Raw genomic sequence first — 17,028 nt, 5'->3', positions numbered from 1 at the left:
CGTGACCTCCGCGATACCGGTGCGATGCTCTACCAACTGAGCTATGAAGCCACACATTGGGAGCGAGGTCAATTAATTGAGCATATCTTCCCGTGAGGAGTGAAATGATGTGAAGTTTATATGAAATAATTCATATATGGACTGCGATTGTAGATGATAGTGAAGAATGATCATCGCAGTTAATTTTCCAATTTAAGCAATTGGAAAGAAGAAGCCTGAAAAAATCAGGAAAATTAAATTAAATTAAATTGGAAAATGAACTGTGATGATCATTCTTCACTTTCACAGTTCACAATCGACACAATCGTGACTCTCAAGAATATAGGGCGTAAGGCGTATAAACCAAATTTGATGAAGACAAGATACATTAGATCGGATCACGGACGTGGCATAATTTCAGTCATTTTCGTTTCAATATTCTTTTCACTAGTCTTGGAGTTTTAACAACAAAGAGAGTCGTTTTGGGGATACCATTAATGAGGTAGTTTGCTGCTGCGATTTACACAATTTACGGCAAAATATGAGGCCTTGCCTTCACGCAGAGGTCAAAGTGTGCGGAAACAGGACCGGTCGCTTGTGGTGCCGTCGGTTTTTTATCTGTAATAAAGAAGAACAAGCGCATTAAAATTAAGATTACTTTAATAATCTTAAAAGACAAGACTAAGTGGCCAATTATGGAACAAGATGTGGTAATATTAATCGTTTTAAACCCAGAAACAAACTAAGAATGCAGATCTGTAGGCGACATAGCCGCTTTCCCCACCTGGGTTTTCAAACTGCTCGCTATTGTGGTGGCTTTCCAGAGCACACTAAAACCGGGGTTTTCACATCGTAGTTAAAGGAATTTGTGAACACAATTGAACGGTAATCGGACACCCAGCGAGCTCTATTTACCGGAAGTTTTTTCTCAAATATAATTGAGTTGCATTTACTTTTAAGTGATTGGATTATATATAGTCTGAGTGCAGTTGGAAAAGAGAGAGGGGGAGGGGTGGTAAAGATGTGGCTATAATTAATGAAATACCAGCCGTTTTGAGCAACTGAAATCTTGGCCTACGTTTAGTATCCAGGCTACAAACGTGAGCTGTTTTTTCCCCAAATGCCTGGTCACAGACGAGATAATGCAAGCTGGCTACAAGCAAACTCCTGACCACTGAATTAAGGCTGTTCAAGTTAAACCGTATACCTTTAGGACCTTTAGAGCACCTTCAGAAGTGTCTCGCGTCCAAGGAATGTAACGCGTCTGGTTTAAACTCCAGATACCTAAACCCTTATATCAAATGAAAGCTTATAGAACTGGCTATCACACTTAACCATTTTGAAATAAAATGAAATGTTGAATTTTTCACGTCACCTCTTAATGTGAGCGTCCGAATCAGCTTCTGGGTCCCTTTTGAAAACTACAAGTCAAAGGAAATTTTTTCGTTTGCCCTCAAATTTGAACAGTAGCTAGTTTGATATATAAACATTACCAGAGAAACGTGTCTGCGAATTTTTTATTTCCAAATCTTTTCTCTCCGAAAGCAATTCTTCTACGATCACTTCATATATTTTTTTTTTAATCCTGTTTCGAAAATGTTCTTTTCACTGAAATTGAATATGGCAAATCATAGACACGTTTTTTTTTAGCGCTTTGGGTCCGGAAACTGAGGGACAAATTAAATAAGCAAAAGACAAAATTCGCTTTGACTTGTAGCTTTCAAAAAGTGATTCGGACGCTCGAATGTAGAGGTCGTAAAAAATTCGACAATTCGTTTTATTTCAAAGTTCTTGGTATAGTTTGATAGCCAGCTATATAAGCTTTAATTTCATATAGGGGTTTAGGTACCTGCAGTTTAAACCAGACGCGCTACATCGCTTGGACGTCAGAAACCTGTAACCCTTGAGATAAAAAGAGCAGCTCTGCTGAAGAAAATACAAGGAATTTAATGTGATGACAGAACATTCACGCCTGGTTTATTGGCAGAAGCTAAGAAATCACGAAATCAGCTTCCAGAAGTTTACAACATGGCCCCGCGTTTTTGAACAAGAAGAAACTGTAAGCCCCGGGAGAATTGAATTTGAGCGGTCCCGAAATGTCCACATACAATGTAGGTATGTTGTCACAACCAGTTAAATTAACTTGACGAATATCACAACAAATTTTGTGGCATGATACTTACGTGTTCAAATTGTATAATGATGACCATGAGATAAACTAGAGAAGTGTAGAATTGAATGCGAACGTTGATCTGGAAATTGTCGCACGCCGTCGACAATATTATCAAAAACACGGATTCTGTTCAATATTCCCTATGGAACAAGGTCAGTAAAACCACTGTTAAAACAAGACGGTTCTGCTAGATTAGTGCAGATTAACTTGGCAGTTGCAACAACGCTTAAGACAGTTGTAAGCGCTATCTTAAAGGGGACATTAGTTGATATCCGTTGAAATTTTTTTCAACGAAAAACCCCCGAATCAGCACACCAAGACCAAGCATCGAAAAATCGTTGATCACTTGTGGGGCATAACTGTTATATTTGCCATTGTTGGCGTAGAAAGTCATTATTCTGTGGCATGTCTTGGTTTGCTCTCGGGAACAAAGTTATCAGATACGACTTTTATACAAGATTTACCCCAGGGATAAACTGTGGATGGGCGTTGGCGGCTGGAAGGATGGGGGCGGGAGCTTCTAGAAACCCTAGACCATAGTAAGAGATTTGATACCCTATCTCAGATCAAACCCAATTCAGGAACTTCCTGAGGTTGCCTTACTAGTAACAGTTTGTTGCTAAGGGCTTCAAATTCCAACAACATTGACAAAAATCATAGTCTCCGATAAACATTAATTCCTGACGAACATACTTACAAAACTTCTCTGGGAGAGTATCCCTGGCCTAATTTAAAAAATATATATTTTTATAAATTACGTTGAAACACTTCAGCTGCAATTTTAACCTTTTTGCTCTCATCCAGTATAAGCCGGTTCAAGTTTTAAATATTTTTTTTCTAACTAGGTTTTTCACTATGCTAAGCCAAATATTTTCAAAACGTCCAGCCCTGTTCAAACATACCAATGACGCTAGCAGGTGGGCGTAAACACTAAGAATCTTTGTAAAAAAAAGGCTTCAAAATTAATAAATAAACAAGGTAACAGAACGTGACGCATCTGTAGTTGAAAAAAATCACAACCGTCCTGAGTCACTTTTAGTCTGTTTATTTAGCTTAATGCTTTTGTCTTATACAGAAGAACAGCTCAGCGCGAGTTACACTTCTAAGGCCATCCTCATAAGCGGTTTCCTTTCCTATCGCCTTCTCTGGTAAAATCGAGTTGGTCAGTCGGATAAAAAAGGATAAAATAAACGTGGAAAAATGAAATATTGAAAACTTAACGAAATAAATAATTCAAGGCGAGCCTTGGTTACTGGTGTCTTTCACGTGATCGCCATTTGGCATCTGCACCACTATTACTCTAAAAGGTGTTCTAAGACGTCCACCTTATCAAGGCTGATTTAGGAGATGTATATGATGCGTATTGAACTTATGAACACCGAAAAAATGGGAGCAGGCAATAAACCAAAGCACTATTTTATGTTTGCTTTTTCAAAAATTCCTTAGCCCGTCTAGCGATGAGAAACAAAACATCTTATGGGGATGTACAAAGAAGTGCCGCGTCGCTGGATCTCTGACTTTTAACAGAAGCCATTAGATCATTGCATATCACTTTATTACTAACTGATAGGTTTTCTTCCACTATTGAATTAGAATGAAATTATTACTAACGCAACTTGTCGCATGACTCCAGGCGTGTGGCGTTTTGATGAATTTTTTGTTATTATTATGTTTTTTCTTGAAACAACAATTGGCGATGGACCAAACGCTACAACAATAATATCAGTAGGGTAAAAAAAATTGCGGATTGCATGATAATATTGTGTAGATACACATTTGCTTTTCGCAAGGTCAACAACTGACATTACCGCATTAGTAGGGATTTAGTTAAATTTTCTTAGGCATATTGATAAAAGAATTGTTTGACTGTCTAAACCTGAGAGGCATCGAGGGCACTATTTTTAGCGACCTGTGAAATTTAACAAGTGAAACATTTCGTGGAAATCGCTAATAAATCAGTGATCGTTAACTCATCAGAGAAAGTTATCTCCAGATTGAGACTTCTTATCAAAATCTCTAGATCCAGCGAAATCGTCTGAATCGCGGGAAATTAAACTGAGCATATCGCTATGAAGTTAGAAGCGGCTATCAACAGTGACCTTACCGTGAACAAAAGGTAACGACGCCTGCACGTGTCGCTGATAGGGATCAAAGATTGTACTTGAAAATCCCCTTTAAGAAAACAACCCTTGAATTCTATAAAAACATCGTCTAAGAGACTCGTGCCTAGCCCGCGAATACAGCCGAAAGTCATCATTTTTGCCCTTTTCCAAGAGTTTACTTCTCGTGGCTGGAAGAGGTAGAAGTATAACGCACTATGATTGGCTTAACGAGCGGCAGCGAACGGGTACGGCTCTTGCTTTTACGGTTCACCGAAAACGCAAAGAGTTCGGATTGATAAGCGTGCGGATTGCTGAACTGTTAAGACTGGTTTTCATTACCATATGCATAAGCATAACCGACAAACAGCAAACGCGGGCACAGTGGGATAATCAATGATATTCATAGCACCTTTTGGGACGTAAAATAAACAACAAAAGACGCTAAAAACCAACTTCGTTCCCAGGGCCTTTTCCCTGGTTTGGGGGCGGGGCGAGATTAAAAACAACAAAAACGACAATCCGCTAGCTAGCGAGAGCCAGCCTTGAAAGGGTGACAAAGAAAACCATTCTTTTCTGACCTGGTTTTTGTTTCATCTGGGACAAAATCAATAAAAACAAAATTTTTCTAAAAAAAATTTTTTCTAAGCCATTTAAGGCACAGATTTCATTGACATACATGTATTTAAATTATGGATGAGATTAAATTATTCAGCCTGATTGTGAAATCTAGATCCAGGGAGAATGCTGCATTCATGCGACATGAGCAAGGCAGGGAAATTAAAGCCCCATTTTTATTTTGATAAAATACTTTGATAAAATACATGCTCCAACCATTTTGATTCAGTTATCTTGAAATCATTGGAAGAGTTTGTTTTGGCATTTGCCAGGACTGAAAAACACACATGATATTATGACTCCCAGCCGACATTCTCTGTCCATCATCTTTTCTTCTTCTGCATGGTCAGAGAGGACAACTGAAATTGAGCCTAATGAAAACGCTAATCCCTTGTTTCTGCCTTCGAGGGCAAGTCGAAAACAAAAGGTTTGAAAAGATGTTGTTCTTGTTTGATAAGATTCCACCCCATAAGCTGCCCTTGATGCGAGAGTTATCACTATTATTCTAAGATTACGAGATTAACTTATCTTTTGCTGCAAAACCGAAAGGAAATCCAATTTCTTTGAGCTTCATAACTAGAGTCTTCATCGAGCAGACTGCTTTTTGATCACAGAGGTATAACAAGCAAGGGAAGAAGGTATGTTGTACAGACAGAAGGATATTTCACTTCAGTTCCGTTAGCTGTTGAGTAAGACTAGAAATGCATGTTTAGCGATCTTACCCGGCGGGTGAATGTTTTGAGGTTGTCTGGTAAATATAGCCGCATTGGCGTTCTCGAAATTTCCTCCCTCTGCTCTAAACTTGGTATTTAGTCGATGAATTCCCAGCCAACAGAAATGCGCACATAAACGCTAAGCTCATTGATAGGAACATGTTTCAAATCCAGGGAGATTACGAGGACTTTAGAACAGTCCTTATCACGCTATGGGACTAGAAGATGGATATCGTTTCGTTCGCCACATCGTGATAAAGAACGCACCATTGTCGCAGCCATTAAGGTGGTCCTTTTCGACAGAAAGTCAGACAACGGCTCGAAAACTTGAGTAGCGCAGAAATACCTCACACCAGACACAACAAGGCTGTATATCAAAAAAGCGAAATTCAGCAGATACCGGAATATTGTCTTAAGCACCACTGGATTCCCAGACCTAACAAACTGGAGAATTCGCAATTCAATGCAGGTGTCTATTTTGGGCCGTTATCTGGAGAGATTGTCCCCAGACTTGGAAACCTGATTTGGACGTGCATGCATGCAAACAAACATTCCTTCTTTACAGACGCCCGCTTAATAAAGACACCCTCTTATTATGAAAAATCAGGTTTGCTCGTCAACGTTCTGTCCCTCTTTAATTGTACGCTTGAGTCATTGTGTTTATTCTGATTTCCCGCTCATTCAGTCGTCCACTTTTCGGGTTTCTTTTCTTTTTTGCGGTTTTTAACATTCCTTTACTACCACGTTCTTTTGTGGTTTTACTGAATTGTTTGCATGGCCTTGTAGAGGCCTTGTGTGTGCTGGAATAGTTTTTAAAATGTGTATTTCTGGCCCAGTCCACCGCAAGCTCATCTAGGCAGGCGTTGTAAGACACTATCGTACTTCATCCGTTGATTGTGGAAAACTGGCATCTTCCGTCGTAAAAACTGATGGAATCCCAGGTGGTGCGGGATTTACTGGGCTTAGTGGTCAACTATAAATGGGTCAACGAGCAAGCATGGCGACAAAATTGATGAGGATCAGAATTTGTAATGGGGATTTAAAAACGTGTTAAATTCAAAACTTCTACGCCAAAGTCAACTTGGCGCGGAACTTCAGTCCAAAGGCCAAAACCTCTTGGGATATTTTTCACCAGATTTTGTTGATTGGGTAAATTATTTTCATCCCGTGTTACGAGAAGAGGTCAGCTAATAAGGCTTGAAAACGGACATGTTTCTCATTTGTTTTCAATTACTTAAATTCTCTAACAAGACATGCGTTCTGGTCAACTAACGACCATATCATGAATATCAGTAAAAGCTTTTTACCGAAGACCATTGGAAAAAAACTGTTTCAGTAAAAGAGTCGTCCCACCTCTTGATCGACCAAGGAAAACTAGCCTAGAGTTACGTTTTTGTCATACTGTAATCATTTCTTATCGATTTATTGGAAGGAGGGAAACACGACCGTTCCCGAATTATTATGATTTAATTTCCGGCCAAGAGAAGTGAGCGAGTTTGAGGCTGGAATGGTCGCACGATAAACTGCTCCTCTCAAATTATGACATTGATGGTGTGAGTTTTTTTCTTCGTAAGCACATGTTTGATATGTTGTTCACTGCTAACTTGTTTAAGCAAACAGCTTTTAATCTGCGCTATCAGTAAAATTGTAAATGATCTCTAGAAAGAAATTCCTTGCACTAGATCACCTGATATCTTTCTCGAAATTCTTTTTCAAGAACTTGTCGCCAAAGATTGACTTCATTTATTGTAATTTTATTACTATTACGTAACATGTAAACCGCGACAATATAATTATATATATCTGACAAACTGTGCACGTTCTTACAATTAAGAACTGAGATGTTTTGAAACTGGGTCACAACAAGTAGATGTGAGCTGTGGCATTATTGCATGTACGGGGACTGCAGCTCTAAATTTACCATCCAAGACAGTAGCTTTCAGTTCAACATTTCAGTGCGGGTAAGATTTCAAAATGAAATGTCATCTTATAAATAACCGACTGAGGGTACATTTCTTGGGGGTTCCCTGCTTCGTCTACTCACTGTCAGGTGTAAAGTTACCATTAGATCAATTCTTTTACCCACGTCAGCCTGCCTATGTGTAGTCTCGTGGGCAGATTTCAGCAGCCACCTTATGGTAACTTCATCTTGTCGCCGCAGAGATTGCAGCCAGGTCACATCCGCCAAATGTGTCAAAACATGAACACTGTTGGGGGGAATCAGTGCGCTCAAGGGTGCACCAAGGAACCTATCGCGAATAGACTGTTTACAGCCTTCCTACTTACAATGCAAATACAGAATAAGAACGGGAGAGAAATAATTCTCTCGTAATTGTTTTGCTCACTGAACGACCGAAGATAACTACGAGAATATAGAGTTATCTGATTAGTCTATATCAAAGACTTCTGCTTTAACTTTGCCATTATCCCACAAAGTTATATATCGCAAATTTTAGGCGACTTTAGGAGATTACTTCAGCATTTGGTGAGAAAATTTTGCTTCAACTTTCTCTTCCTTCCATAAGTGTATCATCATGATCCCAGATGTACCGCGGCACGACGCGATTGACACTCCCCTACTAAAAAAAGATCTTTTAATGGCAACGTTTGACTTATGTGCCTGTAGCTACGTGTATTAGTAGTTAAAAACAACGGAATCGTAAAGCTACCGACATGGCTTCGTGGGCTAATAACCCAGGTATTCTTCGCCCTCAAAATGAATTGCATTTAAAACGCCTGCGTGTAAAGACACACTGGATTAAAACTTAATTTTCACCGGAAGTTTTCAATCAGTGACGTATGCCGTGGTGTCTGTAGTTCTGCAGTTTCAGTGCAGTCTGCGGTGCAGTCTGTTATCAATCGCGGCGGGGATGACTCGTGACAACTTCAAGTGGTCTATCGATTGTCTGTTTTGTTGAGACGTTCATTGTAGAGCATGGTCATTTATAATCTTCAAAGTGACAGTTCGATGTAAAGCTTGAACCCTATAAATCGGAGGCCAATCGATTTTCTATCAGTTTACCTTGGATTAAGAGCAAGAAATCTCCAGTTTTCAAGAGGAGAGACTTCCTCAGAAAAGGTATTTATGTAATAGTCAGGTGCGACGTCTTTGAGCGTATGTCTGTGTGTCTCTTTTCATACCATGCATGTGATGACAATCAGCATAACAAATCGATCGATGTAAACACCCGCAAATCTTGTCCTATTGGGCTTGAGTTTCTATGTGTTCATGCTGTTTTCGCGATACTTAAAGAGAGATCTCTCCTTAATCGATGGCATTTAGCGCGCTGCTGTCCAAGTTATTGCTTCAAGGTTGTAACCGGCTTACTCGATTTCGAACTTAAATAGCGAAGCTTAAACGGGCTCTTAAAATCTCAACCAAACATTTAACGGGATCGACACTTCCTAATTTCGACCATATGGCTGTGTAGCCCTCAGTCCCAGTCATGTCACGGGAAAAACATATTTTGTCTCTCAGATGTTGCTAGTGCAGGATAAGGCAAGGCCATACCGTCCATAATAACTAAGATTTTATCTTCTTCGCTCTGTCGCATGGAGATCCTGTCCTAAGTAAATGATACGAAATGTTTCTAATGACACTTGAACTCTATCGGTCTCTGTAGCTTTTCGCGGTTATCCTCACGCGCTGCGTTATACTTGTTGAATGTCCTTGCATTCAGTGAGTGTGCACAGAAAAAAAAAAAAAAAGAGGTTGTATAGGCCTTCGCTGACGAGAGGGGTGTCTGGCGGGTGAGGAAGTTACGTTCAGCGAGAATAAATGGCTCATTAATTAAAAACTTGTTAAAATGCAACATGATATGAACACTGAAATATCCGACATCATGTGATGCACGCGAGACGGCACATGTGTCCTATGTACAAAAAAAAAAAAAAAATAATAATAATAATAAAAATAATAGTAATAATAAGAAAAAATGACTAAAACTAAAAAAATTATAAATTCTTGAAAGGTTGCATCAGTGACATTTTAGCTGCCGACAGGTTTGTGTATCAGGGTAGCGTCAGGGCAGTTTACGCCAGACAGGGACACTGAACAACGATACTCAGGAATGCAAGGAAGCGATGGCATTTTAACCTCGTAGTTCTCGTCAAAGAAGTTCAGTAAGTTCCACTAGCTAATTAGGCGTGTTTTTCCAATGGTCGGACATCGACTGCAAAGGAAATCTTTGAATTATTTTTTTGATTTCATGTCAGGAAAAAGGAAAACAAAAAATGATATCGAAAAATATATATGGACTGAACTGAGCTGAAAAACCGGTAGTTTTGGAATCTATTCTTAGCGCGCTCATCCGCACACGAACAAATTTTTCCTTTGTCAGAAAAAACTGCCACAGAAATGAAAATGGCCAGTTCGTGGGCTTGCCTGATCCTTATTACTTTCATGTGAAACGTCACAGTAAAAGATTCGCAAGGCTTCATTTCGATTTCGAGACGGTTAGGTGGTAACGAGGTGCGCGTCAAACCAACGAGGAAGGCCTGGGGACGAGGCATTTTTTGCTGTACGTTGAAGTAGAGAGCCTTACCAGATTTGGTACAAGTATTCTAAGCATTCTCAATATGGATGATCAAGAATTTATGATCATAGTCTCTTGGGATGATCTAATCTGGAGGTCGTTTAAAGAATTATCTTTACCTCGTGTGGTCCCCCATTTCCTCTCTTGGGCTATCTGTTTAGAGGGAAATCAAACGCTCCAAGTATACTTTAGAGTTAATACTTTCCTTCTTCTAAAATCAGTGCTATGTGGCGTACCCATGATAGCTGAATATGCCTAGAGATTAGACTACCTTCTATAGACGCTTACGTCTGAAACGAAATGATGGCACTTAGCAACTAGCAGATAAGCCGATTCGTGGCTTGTACTGTGAAATGCTTTTATTGCATACGAGCCAAGTGGCCCATCAGACCAGCGCTCATCTCCGGTTTCTGTAGCATGAAGCGTCTAGGAGTATTTCTACTCCCCCGTGGTCTATTGCAAGGTTTCTCCCAGCATTACATTCCCTTATACCCATTTATACACCTGGGTGGAGAAAGGCACTATGATAGTAAAGTGTCTTGTCTAAGAACACAACACAATATTCCCGGCCAGGACTTGAACCCGGACCGCAAGATGCGGAGTCAAGCGCACCAACCGTGAGACCAGCGCGCCTCCCACGTGTTATTGTGTATACAACTGTTCAGGCGTCGGATTTCTTTTCTAGCTTTAACAAAAGGAACGTGCTACTGCGGGGCGGGTGGACTCAACAAGGGGTACCTAGATGCTATGTTAAACGTGTGCCATGTGTTCAGCCCAATAAGCATAACGTTACGTGCAATGAAGTTTAGTCGATATATACTTTTGTAAAATTGTGCTCAACGATTACGATTTGTGTTGCATTCGTAACATAGTGCTCGATGATGGTGCAGAGCATTCACTCATTTCCTGCCCGGTGTTTATCCAACATTGAACGATAATTTTTACCATTCCCTGAACAAAAAAGCACTGAAAGTTCTCTTTTCAAATACTGGAAAACCTCTTGGTGGGGTGGGGGTAGAGGCTGAGGCGGGGAAGGGTGGGGGTTAAATCATCACTCATTGCTGATTGCTATACGTGGTGGTGTCGTAGAGCCTCATTTTTCGCCAACCTTTCTTTTCATTGTTTATTATATAAAAGATGTAATAGATGTCACTTTACACTCTAAGATACTTTGAAACTGGGTTTTTCTTTTTTTAAAGTGATGACTAACAGATCTGTTTTGGGCATCAGCTAGCTTCCAACATAATAGCCTCTCTTAGCCTTAATAAAGAAACCTCCAAATTTGAAACACGAACGCGATAAACTGGCCTAACTCGTCATGACTCTCGCTTACAGCCCGTGACCAGCATCTGGGAGGTCATGGGTCCGAATCCCGCTGGCGACTCAAGTTTTTCTTCGTCCAAAGCCCGTGACATTATGAACATTCCATCTGTTTCATTTATTCACTAAACTGGAAATTTTCTCTTCCTTTATATATAGCAAAAATCATGCCGGGTTGTTCGACTCTATTTAAACTTACGAAGGAGCCCCAACCCTTCAAACGAAATCATCTTTAGTTGATGTATAGTTGTTTCTTGTTATGTTGCAGATTATTCAGTTTAGATGCATACTGAACCAGGACGACCCGCGCCATCTAAGCTATCAAGGTGGCCGCCACAGAAGAGGCGGAAAAGGCGAAAGAGAGCTAAACAAGGCTTAGCAACGCGCCTAAGGTATACTGTCCAAGTCTCCTTTAATTTTAATGAATCACTATCAGGCGATGACAAATTATTGATCTTTTGATAAAACTACAAAACTCTCCGAATTATTACACAATTAATCTGAAACCTAAAGGAGTGTGCAGTCTACGGTATTCTTTGTTTAGCCCACGGCTGTCGTTGTTAATTTTCTGATGAGCTTTTCAATAAAAGACTTGTTTACTTTTACTCACCCTTTACTTGTGAAACAACAATTGTGTTACAGTTCATTGCTCGACAAAGGAGCCCGCTTTCCCAAGATATTCAAATGTTGGATCTTTTGCTCTGGCATGTTGTCACAAGTCTGTTAGTTTTAGCTCAAAAAGAGAAATAAAACGCGAACGAAAAAAAAACGCATTTCTTAAATTGCCTTTGTAAATTGAGCTGCAGAAGATCTTTTTAAGACAGCGGGAAACACAAGATTATGACCGTCAAACTGACGTTATTTTGCATGAGAAACTTTCTTTTTTCACAGTTTTTGTGGAGTAAAAAGAAGGATTAGTGAGCCAGGAATCGAAAGATTAGTTTCTTTTGCCTTTACCAGTAAAAATCATCCATGAAATTCTGCATGCTTGTTCATTTCCGGACGGTGAATGTGTGACAATTCAATTTCCGGAGCAGAAAGCTTGTGTGGATTTAGTATCGAAATGGAGCGATTAGTGTCATTTGTGACTTTTGTTTGCCTTCGAACACATAATTTCCTTTATTTTCACTTGAAGTAAAATCTGTCGCCAACTTCAGTTGGCAGCTGGAAGTTTTTTTTTCGCGAAATTAGTTCATTTAGAGGTCTCCGCGCAGTCGTTTTTCCTTTTGCCGATTGTTATTTCGGCCAGCGGAAGATTTTTCGGCTTCACTCGGCGGGCGGCCGATTGTTTTCGTTTGGAGTATGGCGGACGATTTGTTTTCAAGGGACGAAACAACATGAAAGAATTTGGAGCTTGTGGTTGAAATATGTACGTTGGCCGTTATCATGATTACGAAAGATATGAAGACGAGTCTTCGGAGGAAGAATGCGAACACTGTTCGAGACAGAACGTTCATTTTCGAGATGAGGACAACCTCTTGTCAAGACCTCTGTAAGCGCAAATTGCAGAAATATTTAGACTTGTAATTGTTTGAAACGATACCATGCCATACCGTGAGTTTGCACTGCAGTTTTGCCGTTAATTACAGCATTTTAAAAGATTCAGTGACTTCATAGTCAGTCATATTGGTTTTATATTGTTTGACTCTCTTTTCCCGGGGAAAATTTGAATTGACTCTCTTTTACTAATGATGTTTTGTGTGATGTTCGATCAATTCGAAACTGCCTAGAGGAATGCGGTGTGCATTTCTTATAATTTGCGCACATGACGGGTAGAATTGGGACATTACTTAAAAATCCATCATCATTATCGCTAAATTTCAAAGTACAGCTATGGAAAGAATCAAATCAAAAAGTTAAAACAGTAAAAATCTTACGTTTATCTTTCGCAGTTAAAGAATGGCGAATGTACGTGTTGCACATATCTGCCGTGTTTTCTTGAAACATCAGGGCAAAAAAACACAACTCTAGCCAAGCACACAGGCGCTAATTGCTCTAGATAACGATCTTTTGGCTTGTTTGCGTGAAATTTATGTAGATTTGCAGTGAGTGTATACGTAGTAGTCCTTCAAAGTCACTTGACTTGATCGAAGTATTTCGCATATTTTCAGATACGAAGAGCCGCCTTGGGCCGGCCACATTAAAGAAAAAGGCGATGTATTTTACATTGAACCATTTGACGAACCAACTCCCAACGACATGGTGGACTCACTGGAACAATTAGACATCTCGGGGAACGATTCCCAAGGCGATGGAGAAAAAGACAAGGCGAAACCGGTGCTTAGGAATTTTAGCTCGATGAAGAGAATTATTCCAGGATTGAAGCGAGATAGAGTTGACGACAAGAGAAATAATGAGAGAAACTTAAAACATTCAAGCCCTACAGCTCACAGAGCTGTGGATGGGCTTGTTGATGGTAGCAAAATGGCTGGTAGATTTTTCAAGAGAGAGGTGCAACTTATTGTGACCCCTCCAAAGGGCCATTCAGGATTTAAGAATGACTTGGAGACTTTACTTGGTATTATTCCCGGAAGAGACAAAGCTGGTAAGCTGTCACAGAATGACAGCTACTCTGGATCAAGGCTGTATGTCAAAGGATTTGTACCTGATGGACCTGCTTTGCGAAGTGGAGATCTTAGAATAGGTATGGTTGTATTAACTACATACCAAGAGCCATTTGTACAGATAGACGTGCAGTAAGCTTACTTGTTTAATTTCTTATTCACTGCAGACGTGTACGTGTAGGCCTGTGCTGATGCAATTGTGATAAATCTGTGCTGTTGTATGTGCTATTGTCCATAATTAACAAATTTTGCTTGGGAAACAGCTACATACATGTACCTTTCACTATTGAGCAGTTGTAACACAGCATGACAACCTGCATATTATGTAATAAATCATTTTCTTCATTCGTGCTCAATTTAATACATTTTTCTGATTGGCTGAGTAAAACTGGATACTCCTTATGGTCAAACAGGCATCTCTCTTTGTTTGGAAGCCCAAAGTCGCCCCTTCTCTTTCCTGTGAGATGTGTCACAAAGAATTCTTCATGGTAGAGAGGGTAGTTCTATAGTGATTTATGTAACATGGGTAACATCTCTAATTGATTAAGGCTGGATTTTTGAATTTGCCCACATGCAAGTACAGTAAGAACTTTTATTACATGAGTTAACCAATGAAATACCAGGTAAACTTTTGTGGGAAAACATGATATCTTCACACGTGAAAATATCATGTTATCTTCACATGTCAAAAGGTCACTGTTGCTATGGTTACACATAATATTCTATATAGAACATTACATGGCCACTTGGAGAGACACTAAATTTCTCATCTTGTGTTGAAAAATATTTGACTCATTTGCTGCGCCCACTTGTGAAACATTCTTTAACACTTGAAGAGAAATTTTTTTCTCTATGCAGCCATGTAATATCTTCTATTTGTTATGTCTGGCATTAAGAGCGATGGTGATGTGGGAAATAAATGTACCTGAACATGGATGGAGAGAGAAATTTCACATTACTAGCCAACATTAAATACTGTATGTGCATGATATCCGTCACGACCGTCAGTCTCAGCAAAGTGTGTGATAGATTTGGATTGTTTGGGGAAAAAAAAACATTCTTGACCACTGGTTGTTTGAGTGTACATTTACTGTACCTATAAATTAGCTGGCTGAGATAGAGCAGTTTTCAATTGTGTGTTGTAAAACCAAAATCAAGCCACTAATTTATTGCTTGCCAATTAGATTATTCAGCCAATCTCAAACCGTAGTAAAACCAAAACCAAAGTAACTGCCTGATTACTTTCAACGCTCAGTTGGAAATGGTGATGTAGTGTATATGAATTGTTTATATGGTATCAATATCAAGATGGATTCTGCTCAAAGTTGGATCAATAAGTGCAAAAATCATTTACTAAAATTCACTCATTGCATGGTAACTTTTGGAATACTTTTTAAAACAACTCACTTTAGTTCATTTCTCTAAGTGACCCCAGTGACGATTAAAATTCTCAAGCATGATTTCTCTTGTAAGTTAATCTTAAACCTCGTAAGAATGGTTAAAGTGTGTGTTATTGTGTTTTTAAATAATGTGAAACGTCTGTTTTAATTGAAATATGGCTAACTTCAAGTTCAGTTTTCTCTCGTGGGGTCAGCTTGAGAGCTTAAGTCTTGATAAGTTCTTCTTAGATGTATTCAAAATATTGCCATGCCATGAGGTTTTTCTGGTAACTTAAATTTTGCCATTATTGCTTGTCATGAATGTTCTGAGGAAATCATCTTAAATGTCTTACTCATTTTCAGTAAGTTTAGTTTTTGTCAAACTACATGTATGTAAACTACATGTACATTATAATCAGTTTTCATTGTGGATTATCTGTGTATCTGGAGTACTGAAGGAAGTCAGATTTCTGATTCTCATCAGGCCAAGAACAGTCATTAAATCAGTCTTGTCTCGTGTCAAATTATTGGTATTTTTGGTATTAATTTTTGTTTAGGAGATGTCCTTCTTTCATTAAACAAACTGGATCTGAATTCCAGCAATGTTCACACAATACTTGCTGCCATCACAGGCCCAATGGAGGTGAGCACATCGTTTGTATTTACCCCCCCCCCCCCCCAAACTTAGGTATTAGTACTCCCCGGCCAGCAAGTGTAAGGTTACCTTATGACAGTTTGTGAGAGAAGTGGTGGCTAATTGTTCACTGCTCTAAACTCTGTATTGAACAGCCTGAATTTGAGTGCTGCCTAGGTCATTGTGTTGGGTTTTTTGACAATCCACTTTATTCTCACAGTGCCTCTCTCTGCCCAGGTGTATAAATGGGTACTGGCAAATTTAAGCTCGAGAAAGTGTTAGTGGACCAGCATCCCATCCAGATGGGGGAATGGAATATCCCTACATGTATATAGATAAATGCCAGTACCTTCAGGGCTCAAAGGTAGAGTTCACCAACCTTAACAAATTTGTCAATACCATTTCATCTCTTGTGTGGATAGAGGTAGCATGAGAGTTTAAGTCATAAGACCTAAAAACACAACAATATGTCCCTGGGTAGTCCTCAATACTGAGTCAAATGTGCTGTAATCATTACCTGCTACATGTATACAATGCTGCCTGAGTGGGATCAACAGTAATGGTAAAAGTAAATTAAAACTATTGAGCCTTACAGGGTAATTATATTTTTACTTTCAGATTACTCTTACCATACAAAGAGTAATCCAACCCAAATTGGCATCTGCAGTCATTCGTCAGAATACCCCGCCCAAGAATGACAGCCACCTTATCAAGTTAATCAGTGGAGAGGCACCAGCGCCGTCCAAACCAGACCTGAAGAACATTCCTCATGTTGCCTTGTATTTAACCATTACATCCAGCGAGGATGACGATGAACCTGATAAGGTAACTTATCAATACATAGTTTTTGTATCATGTATAAATGAATACCATTTGAAAATAAAGAATCTAAGGAAATAGATTATACCTTGCTACCCTGAAAGATTGAGCAAAAATGTCAGAAAGAAGTAAGGCAGAAGAACTGAGACTTTCAAACCATAATTTACGTTTACATTTGTACATGGCCTTATTAAA

At 39.4% G+C, this 17,028-nt stretch overlaps 1 protein-coding gene across 6 annotated transcripts in view; it reads left to right on the top strand.

The window, feature by feature from the left end:
- The window catches only part of LOC145496573 (protein inturned-like), a 53,981-nt gene that overhangs the window by 6,396 nt on the left and 30,557 nt on the right, over nucleotides 1-17,028 (top strand). For 2 of the 6 annotated variants that reach the window (XM_081476275.1, XM_081476274.1), the window contains exons 3-6: nucleotides 11,706-11,829; nucleotides 13,549-14,081; nucleotides 15,938-16,023; nucleotides 16,633-16,839. In XM_081476275.1, coding sequence (XP_081332401.1) covers nucleotides 11,720-11,829; nucleotides 13,549-14,081; nucleotides 15,938-16,023; nucleotides 16,633-16,839 — 936 coding nt within the window. In that variant the 5' untranslated portion in view covers nucleotides 11,706-11,719. Of the gene's footprint in view, nucleotides 1-3,411; nucleotides 8,662-11,705; nucleotides 11,830-12,212; nucleotides 12,930-13,548; nucleotides 14,082-15,937; nucleotides 16,024-16,632; nucleotides 16,840-17,028 lie in introns of those variants that run through there. The other 4 variants (XM_081476273.1, XM_081476279.1, XM_081476278.1 and 1 more) reach the window with 3 other exon arrangements.

Source organism: Orbicella franksi, chromosome 9 (assembly GCF_964199315.1).
Source record: "Orbicella franksi chromosome 9, jaOrbFran1.1, whole genome shotgun sequence".
Lineage (NCBI taxonomy): Eukaryota > Metazoa > Cnidaria > Anthozoa > Scleractinia > Merulinidae > Orbicella > Orbicella franksi.
The sequence above is the reverse complement of the archived record's forward strand: the minus strand, read 5'-3'. Positions and strand labels throughout refer to the sequence as shown.